Raw genomic sequence first — 14515 nt, 5'->3', positions numbered from 1 at the left:
TCACTGTATTGTGTATATATTATTTGTCATACAACACTGAACTTTTTTCAAGTATTTGTTTATATACTGTTATTGTGAGTATTTTTTTTTTTTTTTATTCCACGTATTTAATATGATTGGCTGAATGCAGTGACGTTGGTGTCTTTGCACCAGCAGCAGGGGAAATCTACACTGGTTTTAAATGGCTGGGTTTAAGCCCTTTTTTTCCACGTAAACCGCCATCATAGCTATCGTCAGTGAACAGTAATTCCACAACATATGGGCACATTTGTTGTTCCTCTGTACATCTTTGTTGTCTCTCTTTTCAATTGTTTCTGTCATTAAAAATGCCCTCCTGTTCCTGCTTGTTTTCTATCAAATAATTTCAGTAGAACAAGTCATCAGTATTTTTTTTTTGTTTTTTTCATTTTTCTCCTGACACATCTACCAGGGGACATGTGCAAAGTGATGCATGTTCTCACTAGGACCGCCACACCCCCAAACACCAGCTTTGCTATGAGAGAGGAAATAAGGAATGGGGCAAAAGAGGACAGTGGGTTGTATTTCATTCAGCGAATAGCAATTCTTGAAGGACAGTCAATAATAGATGAGGTTAAAAAACAATGGTGACTCTTACTGTACTCATTTTCTCTCACTGTTTCTGGAGTCAATTGAATCGACCAGGTGACTCTTCCTTCCATCTCACCTCCCTGACATAATGTTGAACAAATGCATTATTCATTTTCTGGTCGAAGAAGAGAGGCAATTATGCGTTTATCTCACAAATAATACTGGGATCTTACTTCGCCTGTGACCTTGCCACAAGACTTATACCATTTTGGCCTGCCACCAAAAAGGCCACATGGAGGGAAAAAATTAAAGCAATAATGGATTTACTCTTTATGGATATAAGATGTCAGGGGTGTTGAAATGGTCCAGTCATTAAATGTAAAATTTAGAACTTAATTTTGAAGCATTGCAAAAGGGTGGCGATAGTCAGACTTCATACTTAGTCTTCAAGTTTTGCAGAGGGGATTAAAAAGTAGACTATGCAGAAAAAAAAAGTAGAACAAATTATGTTACTTAAAGCTCTGTCTTTCATAGTCATTTTTTTCTGAAGTCTTACCCCTAAAATAATCCCTGTTATTATTCACTTCTTCATTTCCCTATCGTATTTTTCTCCACAACTTTATCTTCTTCCTTTTCCCAAATTCCTCTCCTCTGGCATTTCCCTCATTTTGAGCCATCTTACCAATTTATTCAGTTCAAATTTACTCCATAACATCCTTTTTCTCCCCTTCTGTGATGCTTTGTTTCTTCCCTTCTTGCCTGTAGGCCATTATGGCACAGCTTCCCCAGGAGGAAAAGGCGAAGATTGCTGAGCAGGTGGAGAGCTTCAGACAGGAGAAGTGCAAGCTAGATGCAGAAGTAGCCAAGTGGGATGACAACGGCAATGACATAATTGTGCTGGCCAAGCAGATGTGTATGATCATGATGGAGATGACAGACTTTACCAGGTAAAAATCACTATTTGAGTTTGCCCATTATCACATCAAGCAGTCCAGCGGGAAATGTTTAGCTGCAAGTTTACTGTACTGTTCTCCAACATGACAACAACCTTGTCTTTCCTGGCACTAACTGGCATAGTTACATTAATTGATGGCAAAGATTTTGTATTGTTAGCTTCCTGCTGCAACATCAGACACCTGGCTGATGACAGTGAATCAAAACCACAAAAGAAGCTGAAAAATTCTGTGGAATGCGAGGTTCATAGTTATCTGAGGGTTCATGACTGTGAGGAGTCCTCTTGTTAAAACGACTACAGCCTCCGGGTGAGTCTTCAGTTTAACAATAAGGATTGCTATGAACTATTCCTGCATTGACACAACTCAATAGGTAAACACTGACAGTAGTTGTTGTAGTAACTGTTGTCAGTAGTGACGTTGTTGGTCAGACTACACATAAAATATTTCATCTTAATCTATATTCTCTTGATCCATTTTAGTTTAAACCTAAAATCTGTGGACACAACATAGATCACAGGCGTGATTGTTGGCCATTATTCACTTCTCCCATTTTATTTCCTTTAATAACTATTTGGAAATCATATTTTGTTTTGTTGTACCTTAAAAGTCATTTCTGTCATACATTTCTGTATTTGTTGCATTCATTATTAAATGCATATTGCAATATGTCTACCAAATACCTTCCAGTCAAATCAGTTAAAATTTGTACTTTCCAGTGTGGTATAGTGATGAGCTCAGTCCACAGAGAGAAACTCTGCAAGCCCTTTGCGGTTTCATTCATATTTATTTTTTTCCTTCTTCCTCTCACTTGCTTACTTTTTCCAGAGGCAAAGGCCCATTGAAGAATTCCTCAGATGTGATCAATGCCGCAAAGAAGATTGCAGAGGCTGGTTCCAGAATGGACAAATTGGCCCGAGCTGTCGCCGACCAGGTATTTGCAAAACTGCTATTTTTTTTCGTTGTTGGTCGGAAAAAATGTCTCTGCCTTTATTATTACCCGCTGGTGGAAAAGAGAATTTTGATTTAGAGTGAAAGGGCATGGCCATTGAAGGGGCAAAGGCAGAGCAGAGGACAAAATGGTGGAAGCTGAAAAAGGAAGAGTGTTACATAACTTTTAGAAAGGAATGAAGTACGGCTCTGGGTGGTCAGGAGGTACTTCCTGATGACTGGACAACTGCAGCTAATGTGATCAGGAAGACAGGTAGGAGAGTAGGAAGGAAAGGTAGATAAGGAGAATTGATGGTGGAATGAGCAGGTACAGTAAAGAGGTTAGCTAAGAAGAAGTGGGACACCGAGAAGACTGAGAGTAGACAGGAGTACAGGGAGATGCAGCGTAAGGTAGAGGTAGCAAAGGCCAAACAAGGGGCTTATGATGACTTGTATGCTAGGTTGGACAGTAAGGAGTGAGAGGCTGATCTATTCAGGTTGGCAAGACAGAGAAACAGAGATAGGATGGGCGTGCAGCAGGTTAGGGTGATTAAGGATAGGGATGGAAATGTATTGACAGGTGCCAGTAGTGTGATATGAAGATGGAAAGAGTACTTTGAAGAGTTGATGAATGAAGAAAATAAGAGAGAACAAAGACTAGAACAGGTGGCTGTTGTAGACCAGGAAGTAGCAAAGATTAGTCAGGATGAAGTGAAGAGGGCATTGAAGAGGATGAAGAGTGGAAAGGCACTCGGTCCTGACGATATACCTACATAGGTATGGCAGTGTCTAGGAGAGGTGGTAGTAGAGTTTGTGACCGGGTTGTTCAACAGGATGTTACTGAGAAGATGCCTGAGGAATGGAGGAGAAGTGTGCTGGTGCCCATTTTTAAGAAAAAGGGAGATGTGCAGAGTTGTGGCAACTACAGAGGAATAAAACTGATGGGCCATGCAATGAAGTTACGGGAAAGAGTAGTGGAAGCTAGACTAAGGGCAGAAGTGAACATTTGTGAGTAGCAGTATGGTTTCATGCTAAAAAAAGACCACTTCTGATGCAGTGTATGCTTTTACGATGAGGATAGAGAAGTACAGAGAAGGCCAGAGGGAGCTGCATTGTGTTTTTGTAGATTTGGAGAAAGCTTATGACAGGGTGCCCAGAGAGGAACTGTGGTATTGTATGAGGAAGTCTGGAGCGGCAGAGAAGTATGTTAGAACAGTGCAGGACATGTATGAGGACTGACAGATGAGGTTGGACAGGATCTCCATGGACTATAATATTTGCAGATGACATTGTGATCTATAGTGAGAGCAGAGAACAGGTGGAGGAGAAGCTAGAGAGGTGGAGATGTGTCATGGAAAGGAGAGAGGTGAAGGTTAGCCGCAGTAAGACAGAGCACATGTGTGTGAATGAGAGGGACCCAAGTGGAAGAGTGAGGTTACAGGGAGAAGAGATCAAGAAGATGGAGGATTTTAAGTACTTAGGATCAACAAAAGAAGTGAACAAGTGTGTACAGGCAGGATGGAATGGGTATAGAAAAGTGTCAGGTGTGATGTGTGATAGAAGAGTTAGCTAAAATGAAAGGAAAGGTGTAGAAAACTATGAAGAGACCAGCAATGTTGTTCGGCCTAGAGACAGTGTCACTGAGGAAAAGACAGGAGACAGAGCTGGAGGCAGAAGAGATGAAGATGCTGAGGTTCTCTTTGGGAGTGAGCAGTATGGATAAGATCAGGCATGAGTACATCAGAGGGACATGTTAGAGGCTTTGGAGATAAAGTCAGAGAGGCCAGACTGAGATGGTTTGGACATGTCCAGAGTAGAGATAGTGAATGTACATCAACTGCCAGGCAGGAGGTTTATGGATGTAGTGAAAGAGGACATGAAGGTAACTGAGGCCTGTACCATAAAGATGGATTACGGCTTAGTAAAATAACTTCAGGCTTAACCCTGGCTTTTCGGTACCATAAAAGTGGCTGACTTTCTATCGGGCTACGTTGCCGTGGTAACCTATGCTGAACACCTAACCTGCTCTGGAGCAGGATACGTTCAGGATAAGAGCTGAGCAGGTATAACAGCTCCACCCACTAGCAGGTATAACAGCCCCACCTACTGACCAATCAGTTCTCTTGGAAAATGGGCTGTCCATTTTATGTGAACCCGTGGATCTTGGTGCACAGCTTGTGCGAAGAGCGCTCAGGTGCAAGAGAATATTTAGAGATCGCTGTAATCCGTTCGAATTGCCTGAACAATCACTGTACGAAAGGTACAGGTCTTGGGGAGAGGGGTTACATTACTTCTGTCAGCTGCTGGAGCCTTACATCAGTAATGTAAAGAACCGCAACCACGTGCTGACAGTCCCGCAGACAGTGTGCATTGCACTGAGGTTTTTTGCCACAGTTAATATATTTCTTAGCGATGTTCGTAATTATTATGATGTCCTTAAATCCCTCGTTGGATGGGTTACAAGCAATCCACAGATAAAATGCCATTAATCAATTATTTGTTTAAGCAAATCATGGATTGATTCACTCATCCATAGGTACTTTTATGTATTCTGTTGGTGATGCCAAAAACCTCAGGAAGAACACAGCATGTAGAGCCATTCATAAAGTCGTGGGGGCTACAATCACATGTCGTACACACATACATTTATGGAACACACAAATGTTACTGCAGTCAGATATACAAGTGCTGTCATAGTGGGGAAGTAATATTATAATGGAACTAACTTCCGCATTGACACAGTCGGCGATTTTTTGCCAGCGATCCTTGCACCGTTTGGCAGCTGCAACTGTGTTGCTTTTTGCTTGGATTATTGATTTGTATTGCTCATATTTATTAATTATTATTGTTTGCTCCTCCGTTGTGAAATATGCGGCTCGGGCCGATTTGTTGCATGTTTGCGATTGGTCGCATGCAGCAACCTCCGCCCTTTTTATGTGAGCGCGCACAGATCTAGAGTGGACAAGCCTGAATTGAATTAGTTGATAGCTGGCTTTATGGTACCGAAAATCCGGAGGGCGGATGTCTCGGTAAGTGAAGCCAGATAAGTAAGAGGAAGCCTGGCTAGGTTAATCAAGCTTTATGGTACAGACCTCAGGTGTGAGACAAGAGGATACAGAAGACAGGGTTCGATGGAGGCAACTGATTCACTGTGGCAACCCCTGAAGGGAAAAGCCAAAAAGAAAAGACAAGCCGAGATAACTTGAAGCCTCTTTGTGGGCAGTGTCAACACATGACTTTGCCTTCCAATGGGGCAAACACAAAAATAGCAAAATAGCAGAAACTAGTTGTGCCTCTAATGTAATTAACAACATGTCAAGATATTGCATTCATTTTCAGATGAGTACCTCTCTAAAACATGCTGACAGACCATTTTTAATATCTAATCAGTCAGTGCTGTGTCTCAGGAGAGTGGGATTGAAAAGAAATCACTGTGTGTGTGTGTGTGCGTGCGTGTGTGTGTGTGTGTGTGTGTGTGTGTGTGTGTGTGTGTGTGTGTGTCATATATATCTGCAAATGAAGTGGGAGATATTTCACAATGCAGCACTCCAGGTAATACATATTTTTTTCTACATTTCATCTGTCTCTAATAAGCATTGAGAATACACCAGCACACAATTCACTGACTTATTAAGACTATCTATTGTCACTGTAATTGCAAATGCTGTTAGCTAGAAAATCTTTCAAATATTTTTTTTTTTTTAGATTCAGTAACACATGCTGTCTTTCCCCTTTTCGTTCTCCACTGGATTATCAAAAAGATTATTGCTCATCTCAAAATTAATTTACAAAATAAAAAATGTATTTAAAGTTATGCAAATTGCATGAAAGCACATGAGAAGTAATGACACCACACCTTTGGGGAATTTGTGTAAATGCAAGTCTAGTCTTATCACATACAATTATGGCTTTGAACTTAATTTAAATTAACAACCTTTAAGTCCCTTTATAACATGATATAACAGTAGCATGTATACAGAAAGGGAAGGCTCATATTCACTCTTCTTGTCCACAAACTCCCATAAAGACTTGATCATGTTCTCTAAAAAGCTTCTGTTTGTCTCCTGTCATTTATGCTTGGAGGGTTGTGTAAAGTTTATTAGAGCAGAGATTAATAAGACTAGATTGAAACAAAAAAAAGTTGGATGTTATTACTCTGAAATATCTGATTAAACACTCCTCTATTGAGCTAAGAAGAACTGAAGACTATAATTCTTTGTTGAATTGCAATTGACCCATTTCACAGGAGAAGCATTACATGAGTGGTTCCATAGCTAGAATGCAAATATTTACTTAAGGAGCTTGTAAGCAACTCCTTAACAACAGAATCATTGGGATAAAATGTCCAGTCTATCTTCAGTCAGGGTTAAAAAATAAAATCAAAGCATTTATGTTGATGAGGTTCTTTTTCCTTGGCCTATGAATGATTATTCAGAAACTCTCCAATTAAAATGTATGAACTGATGTCATAATAAATAAAAAAAAGATGTAATGTTGATTACAATTTAACAGTTTAGATGAGAATGAATGTGTCACATAGAGCTTCTATCTGAATCAAGAGTCACTGTTTTGAAAAGAGCAGGTGGCTTGTCATTTTTAATTGTCACCTAAAAGGTTTTGAGACTGTATTTATGGACTATTCAACACCTTCTGTTGCACTTCTAATAACACTGTGTCAGAATATAACAATGGTCTAAAACACCTTTTCATTCCCAATATTGTATTAATTATATGTATTATTTGTATTTTCTTGCGAAGCATTTTGGGTATTTCTGCCATGCTATTCGAAGAATGGAATGAACTTCGAAAAGCAGTTTTATTTGCATAGCATTTTGATTGTCTGTCCTCTCTGGACAAACAGGACAAGTTTTTTGCATTCAGACATGCTGGTAAGTAACCTGTGTATGTCTAGTAGACTGTGGTTTGACAGTAAGATTAAAGGCCGCTCCATTGCTTTCAGACAGGTCCCTAAAGTAGCAAACCTTGTCGCCATGACGGCACATCAACCCTATTAATGAACATGTGTGAAGCAAAAGTCAGTTCTGCATGGGAGATTGGACAACGGCAAGCTTTTTCATATTCATTTAAGCATGGCAGTAGACGTAGATAACCCTCTTGAGGTACCTCACCCCATTTCCCTCTAGCAATGACTTTTTTCTACTCTATTTCTCCCAATCCATTTTCCGCACTCTATTCTTTAAGTATGCCTTTTGCAGATGCAGTGTATGGCAGTAAAGCAATATGCGGATCCTCTACCTAGAGATATGTATTGTATTATGACTGCTGTGAACTGCATCGGGATCTTTGCTGATACTAGTATATTTGTGTAGTTATCTTTACGTGAACTTTGATTGGTAATGTTGCTTGATAAGAATATTTTTTTTCAACAATTAATGGCTCAGTTTAGACTTGGAATAATATAAATACCAAACTACCAGCTGTTGACAGCAGGGTAGTGCATTTGATTGAACTAAAGACAGACTACGTTTTTAGTTTCTGGAAAATAAATTGAATTATTTTTATCATGCTGTACTACTCTAACAATGCTTGTTATCAGGGAAAATGCTTTGAAGAGTTTGTGCTTTTCATAAAATTTGCTGGTAGCAACAAATATTTCAAAGAAGCTTATGTAATACAATATGTTTATCACAATTTCACAATAGAAAGATTGTATAAGAATGCTAATGAAAATTGTCTTTCACGAAGATTAATGAAAATTGTTATTGTCCTTTTCCGTGTCAGCCTATCTTCCTTCTCTTCTTTAACACCAACTACCCTCATTTCTTTCCTCACTGTATCCATCCACCTTCTCTTTTGTCATAAATTGATATTTTTTAAGAACATAATAATATTACTATTACAGTGCTATTTTAGATGGGCAGATTCCCCTTGTTGATATCTTTTAAAAAATCCTTCCTTACTATTGAGACTGTTGTCCTGCTACATAAATTGTAATCTATTGCTAATCCCAAGAAATTATAGTGATGGACTTTAATAAAATAGTTTAAAGCAATACATTAAGATAAACTTAAATAAGATAGTTCAAAGCAATAAATGAATAAGAATACTTTTATGTACACAATGCTGATGGAATAAAGAAGCTATTTTCAGTTTTGGTGGAGAGCCAGAAATTGGGTGAGAACATAGGTTCCAACCTTCCTTTCAGTAACTGGCTGGTGACAGCTTACATCAGACAGACAGTAGTTGTCCCCTCAGCCAGAAGTCATATTCTGTAACTGGATGCAATATGTTCTATTTGAATTTGCAATTGTACCATCTTCATGTCATCCTTCCCTTTCTCCCTGTTATTTTCTGTAATGCTATTGGATCTGAAAAGGATCAGAAAATAGAATAATTTGGGGAAAGTAGCATAATTACACATTATTATTGTAATGAAGAAACAGAAGAAGTGTTATTGCTGAAAGGTGATAAATAATGGGCTAATAACTCAACAACACTCAGGGAACATAAACCTCTCCCAAGGCGGCGGGGTTTCCTTATTATTTCACTGCACTTTAAAGAAATAATAGTTGAAACTTCATAATGAAAACCCACCCCTAGAATTTGAACTCACAATGGTGTCATTAGTCTGATAGTTATTCAGGGAAAAATTACCTTTAAATAACTGATACCTTCTTTAGCACCACAGTCTAGCTCCAAATTTGAATGATTTGTCCCCTGGCACATGGCCCACCCATGTACCTGATGGTAATCCATGTAGTAGTTGATGTGTGAAACATTACAAAACATTACCCCTTTTACCAGTATGCATGCTAAACTGTTTGTAAACTTTATGAAAAATTGTGTGATTGTTTGTGTGTAATGGGTGGGGGTGGTTAAAGATCTCTACCATGTCATAAAAGTTGAAATTCCAAGTCAAGTCAAAAAATGTGATTTTCTTTTTCTGTGTCCTCTCCAAAATTAAGTGGGGTTCTTGTTTGTCATGTGCCTAACCATCTACCAAATGTCATGCAATATGGAATAAGTTAGATTTAGCATGATCCTGGTATGGTGGGATGTTGGCGCAGTGGGTAGCACTGTCGCCCGCACAGCAAGGCGGTTCTGGGCTCAAGTCCTACTCTCTGTGGAGTTTGCATGTTCTCCCCGTGTCTGTGTGGTTTCTCTCCGGGTTGTCCGACTTCCTCCTACCTCCAAAAAACATGCACTTCAAGTTAATTGGGCGTTTTCAAATTGCCCGTAGTGTGTGAGTGTGTGGATGCGTGTTTATCTGCGTCTCTATGTGGCTCTGCAGTGCACTGGTGTCGCACCCAGAGTTTTCCCTGCCTCACACCCCCAGTCAGCTGGGATTGGCTCCAGCTTGCCGCGACCCGCTACAGCGGATGAAGCGGTAAGAAGACGAATGAATGAATGAATGATCCTGGTATAAGACAGAGGGACAAAAAAGGGCAAATTTAGCCATGATGAATACTTACCTGAACTGGAAAATACTGAACTAACAGAAGCACTGAGCACTCGAGAAAGGCCACATAAAGCCGCAGTGCTTGACTTTGAGTGCCCCCAGACCCCAATGCATTTTCCTCAGCCCGTTATGGCAGATGTATTGAGAGATTCCATAGGACTGCAGAGTAATGGGGCGTACATTTTATTTACATCAACAATGAATCAACACCGAGAGAAAAGGGCTGTTAGTCAGTTTTATACAATAGGAAAAAAAATTGTCTCCTGGCTGCATTAAACTTGCACAAAGCAGCTGTGTGTGTGTGTGTGTGTGTGTGTGTGTGTGTGTGTGTGTGTGTGTGTGTGTGTGTGCGCGTGTGTGTGTGCATGTGTGTGCCTTCGCGTGTGTGTGCGTGTGTGTGCCTGTGTGTGTGTATTCCAGACGTGTTCAGTGCAGTTAGCAGTGATGCTGGCCAGGACTGGCAGTACAGTGATCATGCCTGAGGAGAAGCTTTCGTCTGCCTCACTGGCTGCTCTATGAGCTCTCAGCTCCATTCCAGCCAGCATTCATTGCCCCAAGTGGGCAAAGGCTGATGCTGGTGGCAGCTAGGGTCTTACTGACTGTGTTATTCAAAGTTCTGCACCGACTGCTGTCAAAACTTAAAATGTAAATCACACTTTCAGGTGCTCTTTGAAATTATATTTGTTGGTTAAAGAAAGAAACATTTGATTTTGGAAATCTGTGTTTCAGGCTGTGTTTCAGGCTGTGACAATCAGTGGCGAACCTTTTTTTCACTCAGTTGTATTTATCTGACAGAAGGAGACATAATGTATGGCCAGGAAAGTGTCACATCTCTGCTGGAGTATATCCATATCACGGCTCAGTGTTTAACTTACCACCAGCTCTACATGAGCTCACAGGACAAGGAAATGATCTGTGTATGTCCCCACACAATGGTGCTGAATGTCCTAGTTAGGATCGTTTAATATTAATGACTAGAGGAAAGGTGTTACTACAACATTATGCTCGCAGTCTTTAAGCAGCTGATGCAGTGTTCCTAACCCACTGGGAGCTTAGTGGGCTATAGCTGACACCTGGAGAGCTTCCACCTAAAATAACACAGGAAAATGTGTGTGATAGTAAGAGACCTCAGATGTCTCAGCTCATATTCCCTTTTGGTCCATTTGCTGCTCTGAATGATTTCACTACTGAAGTAGCACAAAGATCAGGTCATAGACAAGACAAGATGAGGGATACGTAAAAACCTAGCTGGGGAAGCAAGCCTTGATATGTCACATACAGTGACTGTTGCTTTATTTTTTTTTCTTCAGGCTACAAGCTATGAAGGCGACAAGTGACTTACTTGTTTTGTGTGAAATTAATCAGGTTGTCACTCAGCAATGTAACTACACTTTGCTTTTGAAACTTTAACTTGTAACAAACCACCACTGAAAAAATAATTATTGAAGCCTAACTTCCATGATAGGTGCAAAGAAGTATGTTTAATATTTCATTCATTCTTTGCAGATTGTTGGATGATTATTTTACATTTTAATTTGTAACAAAACAGGTGCTGGAGGTAATTTAGATCTCAAACAGATGTGGTAAACCTGCAACATTTAAAAACAGATGATACTTGATGATCATGATACCTTAAGATTCATGTTTGAAATTAGAACAAGAACATTTTTTCTGTCCTGGTTCCTTGGTTTCTTTCATTTATGTCATAAAATAAGTGTAAAGATTTCCTGTCAGCTGACTGTTCATCAGAGACAACTAATTTTTAACCTACAACAAAACATGGACCTCATGGAATAAGCAAACATCATTAAGTCTGAAATGTTTGGCAGCAGTGCTCAGTTATCTTATCTGAACACATGCAAACAGGATATCATTATACTTGTATTCATTTTAGCCATTAACTCTTGAATCCTAGGAACTCATTTTTTACATTGTGTGACTCACCGTAAAGCGTCACACGGTTCCTCTCACCTCATTTCACCTCACACTATGACAATAAACTAGACTAGGGGAGGCACATCGATGCCTTCTAAAGGGCCAAGGCCGCATCTAATTCACAGACTGATCCGCAGGGCTGGTGACATTGTTGAAAGGGCCATCTTGTATAATGGAGAAGTTTGTTCAGTAGTAGGGTGACCCTTCCTAAATATCCTGCTGAATGCAACAGGGAATATTTTGTGCCTGTGGCCTTCAAAATGTATAATGCCTCAATTTGACATGTAGTGATGAGTTGGAATGAAGCAGCAGTAACTGATATATGTACATATGTTTATATAGTATTTGATCGATTTATTCTCTTATTTATCTCTAATCTCCTTTGCTCTTTTGTTATTCATTCTAAATTATGTACTCTTGGGCTTTCTTTTTAGTTATGCTGTACGACCAAGCAAATGTAATGAAAAGCCATTTCCCCCTCGGGGATTAAAAAATAATTCTGATTCTGATTCAGGAATTTGCCCCACAAGTGGGTGTTGGTGACACAGACTGCATAATAGCTCAAAATAAATAAATAAAAATGACTAAGATGTCAAGATTTTTTATTGTTATTTAGATGTTTTGTTCCAGACATATTACTTTAACCTGACAGTGAAAATGCAGTGGGATGATGGGTCATAAGCATCTTCAGTTTTCACTAAAGCTCGCTGTGAGCTAACTATGTGTCTATTACAAAAGAAGAGCTGAAAACGCAATTAAGGATGAATATCAGATGGTGTGTAATTACAATCCCACAGTGGCTATTGTCCACACACCTTATTTTTTCCCAAAATAAAATGAAAGAGATAAGACTTCAAAATGCAAATATCTGTTCACGTGCATCATGTACTACTCAATTGCTAATGTTCAATGATAATATTTTTCCATCTCCCATTTTTCTATTCAGTGCCCTGATTCAGCGTGCAAACAGGATCTCCTGGCTTACTTACAGAGAATTGCCCTGTACTGTCATCAACTGAACATTTGCAGCAAGGTGAAAGCTGAAGTTCAGAATCTGGGTGGCGAGCTTATTGTATCTGGGGTAAGTTTAACAATAATTCTATCCATAAAAAAGCATTTGACCAGTCCTGCTATCACTGATGATCTTGCCATTTTTAGACGTAATCTCTAAACTTCTTCAGTTTTAGAGCATTCAGTACTCTGTACAGTGAATGGCAAACTATTCAGTTTATTGTCAAATGATGCCTGGAAGTTGAAATGTCATTTAGACTGAAAATAATGCAATTACATCAAACCAATTATATTTCATAACTATAAAACATCTAGTCAGCTCATATTTCCACAGACACAATTGTCACTAAAGCCTGACCAATTGCAAAAAGTACAGGTCATGATTTTTCTATACATCTTCCAAGATCTACTCCTACACATTTAATGGCATATGACCATGAGGATATCATCAGTTATTGTATCTGTTCAACCTTTGACGCAAAAATGTAACCTGTCTTGGGTCTACACGACAGAACATTTTGTAGCAGCTCATGCCCATCACAGACACATTAAAATTATTTGAAAGACATAATCCATATTATCTCAGCTTGGTGAGGATGTAATGTATATCTGTTTTGATTGGAGCATGGCCCAGTACAAATTGTGAGTCTCTGTATATATTTTAATATCTCACATCTGGGTCCAATTGCAGATTTTTGTGTTTCTTAACCTATTATTATATTTTATCATATTAACAAAAATAATATCCCATCACAATGTTAAAGAAACTTTTAAACTTTATTTTCTTCTTCTCCTTCCGGCTTTTCCCTTCAGGGGTCGCCTCCATCTAACCCTGTCTTCTGCATTCTCTTCTCTCACACCAACTACCTTCATGTCCTCTTTCACTACATCCATAAACCTCCTCTTTGGTCTCCCTCTAGGCCTCCTGCCTGGCAGTTCAAAACTCAGTATCCTTCTACCAATATATTCACTATCTCTCCTCTGGACATGTCCAAAACATCTCAGTCTGGCCTCTCTGACTTTATCTCCAAAACCTCTAACATGTCCCTCTGATGTACTTATCTCCAAAACCTCTAACATGTCCCTCTGATGTACTCATTCCTGATCTTATCCATCCTGGTCACTTATATAAGGAAAAAAAAATCAAAATGAAAGTTGGTACAAAATAATTAGTATGTTGATATGTCAATTGTTATTAAAGAAGCTACATGTGGTCTTGCATGTGTTTTTTAAGGCAAAGTGGCTTTCTTTACATTGTAAATATTAAATTAAGTAGAAAAGTGTTGCTTTCAATTTGAATTGAAAGCCCCGCTTTGAATTCAGATTTTCTAGGAGGATGTTCTGAGATCTTTCTGTGGCTTTCCTCATGTCTTGTAAAGATACTATTCTTGATGATGTGTGAGTCCATTATTGCTTCATATCCAGGCCCTGCTGAGATTTTAACCTATTTCATTCTCGCCAGCTGGAATCCACACTCGTTAAATCTAAGCAGATGACTCCTCCAAATACAAAGTCGCAGGAGGCCCACTGGCCGCTGACCCCTTAAATGTCATTCAAACAAAGACACAGAGTCACCAGTCTCCTGCCTCTAATTAAGAAACTGTGAAATTAGACATATATAACAAGGGTCATGTTTTCATTCTATGCAATTACAGGCCACCAAAGAGACCTGGCACTGTACATAGCTAGCATGTCCTTGTTGAGTGCTTATGCTTAT

General features: G+C 39.3%; 1 protein-coding gene across 1 annotated transcript in view; it reads left to right on the top strand.

Annotated features, from left to right (window-relative positions):
- Positions 1-14515, top strand: part of ctnna2 (catenin (cadherin-associated protein), alpha 2) — a 373379-nt gene that overhangs the window by 357744 nt on the left and 1120 nt on the right. Inside the window, exons 15-17 of the mRNA XM_068321606.1 lie at positions 1315-1496; positions 2331-2436; positions 12734-12868. Of these exons, the coding sequence (XP_068177707.1) occupies positions 1315-1496; positions 2331-2436; positions 12734-12868 (423 nt within the window). The remainder of the gene's footprint in view (positions 1-1314; positions 1497-2330; positions 2437-12733; positions 12869-14515) is intronic.

This window comes from Antennarius striatus, chromosome 8 (assembly GCF_040054535.1).
Source record: "Antennarius striatus isolate MH-2024 chromosome 8, ASM4005453v1, whole genome shotgun sequence".
Taxonomy (NCBI): domain Eukaryota; kingdom Metazoa; phylum Chordata; class Actinopteri; order Lophiiformes; family Antennariidae; genus Antennarius; species Antennarius striatus.
The sequence above is the reverse complement of the archived record's forward strand: the minus strand, read 5'-3'. Positions and strand labels throughout refer to the sequence as shown.